At 35.0% G+C, this 7,896-nt stretch overlaps 1 protein-coding gene across 5 annotated transcripts in view; it reads left to right on the top strand.

Annotated features, from left to right (window-relative positions):
* Positions 1–7,619, top strand: part of LOC110464934 (thioredoxin reductase 1, cytoplasmic-like) — a 32,863-nt gene extending 25,244 nt beyond the window's left edge. For all 5 annotated transcript variants that reach the window (XM_021520414.1, XM_021520415.1, XM_021520416.1 and 2 more), the window contains exons 10-19: positions 357–461; positions 651–766; positions 1,239–1,464; positions 2,268–2,357; positions 2,939–3,012; positions 3,360–3,516; positions 3,841–3,948; positions 4,404–4,499; positions 4,973–5,107; positions 5,641–7,619. In XM_021520414.1, coding sequence (XP_021376089.1) covers positions 357–461; positions 651–766; positions 1,239–1,464; positions 2,268–2,357; positions 2,939–3,012; positions 3,360–3,516; positions 3,841–3,948; positions 4,404–4,499; positions 4,973–5,107; positions 5,641–5,703 — 1,170 coding nt within the window. In that variant the 3' untranslated portion in view covers positions 5,704–7,619. The remainder of the gene's footprint in view (positions 1–356; positions 462–650; positions 767–1,238; positions 1,465–2,267; positions 2,358–2,938; positions 3,013–3,359; positions 3,517–3,840; positions 3,949–4,403; positions 4,500–4,972; positions 5,108–5,640) is intronic.
* Positions 7,620–7,896: the final 277 nt, after the last annotated feature.

Here is a 7,896-nt window from a genome sequence, read left to right as displayed (position 1 = left end):
AGTAGCATGCTGGGATGAAGGGCTACCAAGTTTGTTCAAATTAATGACCTTGACCAACTTTCAAGGGCACAGGTGTCAAATGTCTTAAAATCTTCTTCTCAATAACCAAAAGGCCCAGGGTACTGATATTTGGCCTGTAGCAATCAGGGCTACCAAATTTGTTCAAATGAATGACCTTGACCCACTTTCAACCTAATGTCATTGTTTGACATTCAAGGTCACACTGATATTCTGCCTGTAGCTGTATTTTATCCCACTTTTAAGATTACAAGTGTGAGATTAATACCAGGTGAGCGATGCACGCCCATTGGGCCTCTTGTTCATTCTCCATTATATAAATTTTAATTTCTTTTCAGGATCACATAGGCTCTCTTAATTGGGGATATAGGGTTCAACTTCGTGATAAAAAAGTTGACTACCAGAATGCATATGCAGAGTTTATTGATGACCACACAGTCAAGGTAAGTTTGGTGGGAGATTTTAAACTTTCCATTCATGGAAAATTTGTCAAAAGAATAATGTAGTAGCATATGTCTGCTTGAGATATAGAGCACCATCTATTGGTTTATGTTGTAATATTACAAATCTTTTTATGAATTATTTTCACCATTTGATTTAAAGTTTAAGTCGAAGAACATTTCATTTTTCAGGCTGTCAATAAGAAGGGCAAGGAGGTGACAAAGACAGCGAGAGATTTTATCGTAGCTGTGGGGGAAAGACCACGCTACCCTGATATACCAGGGGCCAAGGAATACGGCATCACTAGGTATGTACTCTGATTTACAGTAAAACACCAAGCTACCCTGATATACCAGGGGCCAAGGAATACGGCATCACTAGGTATGTACTCTGATTTAAAAAACTAAATCACATTCGTGGCATTTCTGGAGAAATGAAAAAAATGGATGGGGAGGGCTGGGCTTTTACCGCCACCCACCCTTCTTCAAAGGATATTGCCAAAGTGTTGAGAAGGCTTATTTGCAAGTGTGCGTTTACTTGCAGTTAAATAAGGTATATCTTTAAAATGTTTTATTTATTAGGAATGTCAAATTTTGTTGAAAGTTCAGGAAACTATTTCAGATTTGAGGATTGAATTCAGGATTCACTATTAAAATTTCAGAACAGAGAACATATAAGAATGACCAGAAAATAACGAGGAAGTGTACAATTACTTCCCCTTTCTCCTGACAAGTGCAGTGACTACCTCCACTTACCTGTTGCTAACTTGTTTGTTCCAGTGATGACCTGTTTTCCTTGCCATACTGCCCTGGTAAAACTCTGCTGATTGGAGCATCCTACGTGTCGCTCGAATGTGGAGGCTTCCTCCACGGAATCGGACTGAATGTCACGGTGATGGTGCGGTCTATTCTGCTGCGAGGGTTCGATCAACAGATGGCCGACAAGATCGGGGAATACATGGAAGCTAAGGGCATCAACTTTATCAGGCAATGTGTCCCGACCAAGGTTTGTCTGCCGTTCTCTATTTACTACAGTGATTGGCCATACGTAAATACTTTGTTCTCAGGCCTGAGAGCCCACAAAAATTGCATATGAGCATTTCTTTATTGTAAAATCAAGACCATGAAATCTATAAGTTAAAAACAATCCAGAAATGAGTTTGCCATCTGATTTCATAAAGTCTAATGTACTCTACAAAATGTGTAAATAAGCTAGACTATGAAATCATATTAGAAGCCTTGTGGACAATGTTTTAAATATGTTAGGAAGTTGTTGAAAATTTACATCAGAACATCAGCACAAACATTCACATCACAAACTTTCAAAAAATATCTTCAAAAGTCATTTCCCTCCTGAATGTCACGTTCTAGAACATGTAAAACAATCTTACCTCGTGATTCAGGTACCTAACTGTAAAGTGAGAATAAATGAGATACATTTTGTACTAGCTCTCACCTGTTTTGAAGAGGAATACTCTGATATTCGAATTGTCAAATGTAAGGGTCTAAAAGACTTGTTTTTGTTTGATGTGCATTGTAATGTGAAATGTTTCCCTTGGTTATGTGAAATGTTTCCCATGGTAATGTGAAATGTTTCCCATGGTAATGTGAAATGTTTCCCATGTTTATGTGAAATGCTTGCCCTGGTAATGTGAAATGTTTCCCATGGTTATGTGAAATGTTTCCCGTGGTAATGTGAAATGTTTCCTGTGGTAATGTGAAATGTTTGCCGGATCCTCAATGGTCGAACATTGTACTAATGCTGTAATCCTCTTGCCTGTTCTATTGTCCAACTTTCCCTCTCTTCAGATAGAGAAACTGGAGGACGGCCAGCCCGGGAAGTACAAGGTGTACGGAAAATACAGTGACGGGACTGAGTATAGCGACACTTTCAACACTGTAGGTGGAGGATAGCTGCATTTCTCTTCAACCAATAATGTGAACAAAATGATATTATGTATTAAATGATATAAAAAAGCTACCATCACTTTCGATGATCGTGTTCCAAATGGTTTGACTATTTGGACTGCAGTTCATTTATAATATAGGGATGAACCTAGTGGTTTAATTTTTAGGAGAGTCTCCGATAACACTGTTTCGTCTTCTTGCATTAATTTTCATAGATTCTCCAGGCTTTATCCAATAAAATTTTGTATTTAAAATAAATGAACAGTCTTAATAAATGCCACATTAAAAATGGTTCTCGTTCTATATTACCTGAATGTCAAATGAAATGACAAAGATAAATGACAACTTTTCTTGAATGTTGCTAGTGATTTATCTTTTAAATGTTTACTTACAAAGATGCTGGTACCTATTTCAATTTCTGATTAAACTAGAGCAAAATTAATCTGGTAAAGTGACTTGAGGTAAACAACTCGTGGTACCCTTGTCTGTAATTGTGTAAACTTACAAGCAGGAAAAATTCATTCAATTGTTTTATATTTTGTCCCTTCTACATCGTTATTCTTGTTTTGTAGGTGATATTTGCCATTGGCAGAGATCCTGTCACAAAAACTATAGGACTGGACAAAGTGGGTGTCAAGCTCAACAAGTGAGTACTTGCTTGAAAAAATGTATTTAAAGAGCAAGATTAATCATTCAAATTACACATTACCTGTCTTGTTCATATTAAAAGTTATAGAGTTATTGATGAAGAGGTTGTTAAGGCTTTATAGAGGTACTACTATATAATTTGTGGACAGAAAATTTCAAAATTATAGTTTATCACAAATGCATTGTATATCATGTGATGTTTTATTTGTTGACAGAAACAGTAAAGTTATTGCACACAAAAGAATGTTGTTTTGTCTTGATAATGTTATTTTTGTTAACAGAAGCGGTAAAGTTATTGTAGACAGGACTGTTGTCTCGTCTTGATAATGTTATTTTTGTTAACAGAAGTGGTAAAGTTGTTGCCAACGAAAGTGAGGCCACCAACGTGTCCAACATCTATGCAATCGGTGACATACTCGAGGGCAAGCTGGAGCTCACACCAGTAGCCATACAGGCAGGCAAGCTGCTCGCCCGCCGACTTTATGACAATAGCAAAGTGCTGGTATGTACTCATTAACTTATTCTTACTGCACTTAAACATGTGTTCAGAGGCTAGCTATCAGTGATCCAGGGAGTTCCCGTTTGAGAATGTAAAGTTTTCTTCTTTTTAAAGAAAATGTTTGGGATGGGGAATGAAACGAGTTACGTCCTTTTGAATCTGCCACTTGTGACTACAAATGAGAGTAATTGTGCTTACTCATTTCCGATTGTCTTGTGGTCACTACCAGAAAATATTTTATGAATTTATATTGTTATATATTTCCTCGTCACACACGCACATCATTAGAATCACGCTGGTGAAGTGTTTAATGTTTTCTACCTACAGACGGACTATGTCAACGTAGCTACAACAGTCTTCACACCTCTAGAGTATGGCGCCATTGGATACTCAGAAGAGGCTGCAATAGAGAAGTTTGGCGAAGATAACGTAGAGGTAAGATCATTGAATTAGCCTCATGTGGTCATTATTTAATCCAAAAGGAAACTTCTTTCTATCAGATGCAAACAGCAAATTGATGTGCTATTGAAAGTTTACATGGGGCCTGTTCGTTTATGCGGAACAACCGGTTTGTCTGTTAAATTTTAAATGTGACAATTTTGGGTATAAATCCTGGCTGATCTGCAAATGTTTATGCAGGCCTTGCAAGGCTTTGCCAAGGCTCGCCTGAAAGCAGCATCAGATTACTAGGTCCGACATTATTTAATAAACGAATAACTGTGGTCCGACCGGTTGAACGGTTTAAACGAAAACGACCCTGTAGCATAAAAAGATTATTTATATGATATACATTCATGTATATAAATATCTTAAGTAACAAACTAGTACAAAAAGTGCAAAATGTATGAAATTAATACCATGTCATTGATTTGCCTCTACTTTATTGACAGGTATACCACACTAACTATTGGCCATTGGAGTGGACAGTGGCCAAGAGGGAAGAAAATGTTTGCTACGCTAAAATTATCTGTCACATTCCAGACAAGGTGGGTTATCTGCCCCTCGTTTATAGCTCTAATACATTTTCACTGCCTACAATTGATATGGCTGGCCCTTTCTGACTCCGAAATTAACATCTACTTTCATGTGCTTTTCCTTAGCTTTATCTTGTTATCTTGTTACATTCATAGTTTTCACTGCACACATTTTCTCATATTTTAGTCAAACTATAATTTCAAACTTGTTAGGGATATTGGATATTTTAATCAGGTTTCTTTGTAATTTTCTGGACTGTTTGACACAGTAAAAAATTTAAATGGTGATATCTTTATAATCTTTAAAGATGAAAATAAAATGGACAGCTCTGGGATTGGAAAGTGATACTTTTAGATAATGTACACAAAAATACTTTAATTTTTATGCACATTTTGAAGAAAATGTGGTTTGAAAATTTTATTTAAAATATCATTAAGACAATGACATAAGATTGAATATAACTTCATGGTGAATGTGTTTGAAGGAACGAGTGGTGGGGTTCCATATATGTGGACCAAATGCAGGGGAGATAACTCAGGGCTACGCACTGGGAATGAAACTCGGTGCGACAAAGAAAGACTTTGATGACACTATCGGGATACATCCCACCTGTTCAGAAGTAAGTGAATCGTATACATTATATGTTAAACTCTTATGAAGTAATTTATATGTTTAACCCTTTAACAACTGTAGACCATAATGGACTCGTCCATATCAATACATGGTAGGGTCTACTCAAGTTACATAGTTTACACAGGACCACTTGATGGGAAATAAGAAAATGGTGGGTGTGCTCAGTATAATAGTTATAGAATAGGGGAAGAAATGGGGACAATCTTCACATCCCAAATATTGCAGTTTGGGATGGTTCACTTTTGTCCCCCTGGTGTCTCTTTCACAAATCTGAAAAGAAAGTAATTTTCATATTTTTTAAATGGCTTCAGTTACATTGAAAAAAAGTTCACTTTTATTCATTGACACAGCTATTCCAATCCACCTAACGTTGTTTTCAATGATTTATTATATAATTATATACAGTTGTATATGTCAAATTATTATATTATGTATGTGATGAAGATGTATCTAAAAAGACATTTTTTAGTTTGAATACATTTTGATTTGATTTTTAAATATTTTGTTTAAACTTTTCAGCAATTTACGACCTTAAATGTGACGAAGAGGAGTGGGAAGATGGTGAACCAATCTGGTTGCTGAGGTTAGACCCTGCTGCTGTCCACCTAGACATTAGACCCAGAACATCTCCGTAAACTCACGTCAAACTTTGATTCCATTGGAGAGAGCTGCCCTCTACCTGTTTATACTTTTGAGGGTTACAAAAACATGCATTAATTAAGGAGAAAATGTGTTTATACAAAACAGTTACTCAAATGAATTCGAATCTTGTGCCATTTCTGAACAGGTATCATGACTTTTTGTTAAGATTCCTGTAATACTTTTATTAGGTGTCGCCAGAAACAACATATGGATAAGAATTTTATCACAATTGTTATCAAGTTTGATGGACAAGTCATATTTTCAGTCATAAAGTGCAAACCAATCACAAGCAAAGACATTAGAAGGTAGATGTCTGCTTAAAGCTATCCTCTGGATTTTGAAGAAATGACGTTTTGTTGATTATTTTGATATGACTTGGATATTTATGTTTTGCTGAGTTCTGTGGACCATTTTGACGTGACTGAGATATTTGGGTCGTGTTTAGACAGCAGCGGGGTTTTGTCTGGAGCAGTACTGTCCTGTAGTGTACTTGTGTGGTACATGGATGACGGACAAGTCCACAATCCCGACTCGGGACGGACTTGACCTGAAAATACTGGTCAGTGCAGCTCAAACCATTTGTACTAGAGATTCATTGACCGTCATGATCATGGCCTGGTTTAATGACCGCTATGAAAGAAATTAGCTACCAATTTTTTACTATTGAAAAAATTTCTTATTTTTGAATATTATTGTATAAACTGACAAGGGAAATTTGTATGAGAAGAATACATGAATTTAAAAATTATTAGAAATTGATGTGAACATTTTTAGTTTAGTCATATTAATTTTCTTACTCCTTCATTTTGCCTTGATGATGAAGTCAGCATTATACTACTTGTACATTAAGTTTTGTTTAAGTTTTCATTTTCATTTTTTTACAACCTATAAGATTTGTTTCATCAATTTATCCTATTGGACTTGAAAATGTTCTGTTTGTTCAATGACTAGAACTGTTTCTTGAATTTATTGAACTATAAATTTGTGTGCTTTCTGTATTATGAACATATTTTGTCACATCATAAAGGGGTTCAGGTTAATACTAGGTTTTTATGCAGAAGATTTCAAACAGCTTCCTTTTTTATAGGATTTTTTTTAATAAAGTTTCAGCAGGGTGATTCGGGTAATTTTTCCATAATTTGAATAGCCATCATTTACATTGCTATTTTAATGTAGCTATTACAACAGGCTTATAAATTGATTGTATAAATAAAGTACAAAATAAAAAGCATCCTGTAGTGTTGAGATTTTAAAGCCTTTCAAAATACAATAAAATTGTTAGTACATTGTAATATCGTACTGTTATGTCTAAATATGTTTTTGATGCATTCCAACAAGAAACACATTTCAGTAATGTTATCGTAGATCAGTGGGAACAATCTTTAAAATGAAGTACATGTATACACGTTTGTAGATATTGCTTTGAAGTGCTATTTTATCAATTAAGTGCAAGTATTTAATTATTTTCTACAAATTATAAAAAGAAAATCACTAATGCCTAATTATGTAATATGTGGGAAACATCAATAACCTTTTTGTACTTTCTTTTTTAACCCATTCACCCCTGAAGACACATTTGAACCCTTCCAATTCAAAGGTTGGAATAGTTCATTTTGAAATTTCTGGGGTGAATGAGTTTAATATAAAATATGTAATTTTGAAGAAAATAATGAAAATCCTAATGTGTTGGGATTGATGGAATACCTGTCGGTGTCATTGACAGTAATCCCACCTTAATTATCCTACAGTATCCTTTTGTACCTATTTTGGCTTTTCCGTTTTACCACACCGTTGGTTGTGAATATACTGTACCTGCATTGTTTTCACTAAGTTAATAAAAACTTTGTAATACATCATGTGCAGATTCTTTCTTTTCTGTTGATTATCAAACAAGGCACACAGAGGAAATTACCATTTAGTTAAATGAAGGACTTCTATATTCTTAGAAACAGTGTTCTATCTTGGTCATGTTACCAAGTGATAACTGAGTAATCTGAGTTTAGGTTAAGTATATTATATAACTGGATTTATCACCTAATAATATAACCTGACCAAAATATTAAAAATAAACCTCCTTAAATATACAGTTTATCTACTGGTAACAGTTGATGATATACACGCATAAATATACAG

This window comes from Mizuhopecten yessoensis, unplaced genomic scaffold, assembly GCF_002113885.1.
Source record: "Mizuhopecten yessoensis strain PY_sf001 unplaced genomic scaffold, ASM211388v2 scaffold11043, whole genome shotgun sequence".
NCBI lineage: Eukaryota > Metazoa > Mollusca > Bivalvia > Pectinida > Pectinidae > Mizuhopecten > Mizuhopecten yessoensis.
This window is presented reverse-complemented; position numbering and strand designations above follow the sequence as displayed.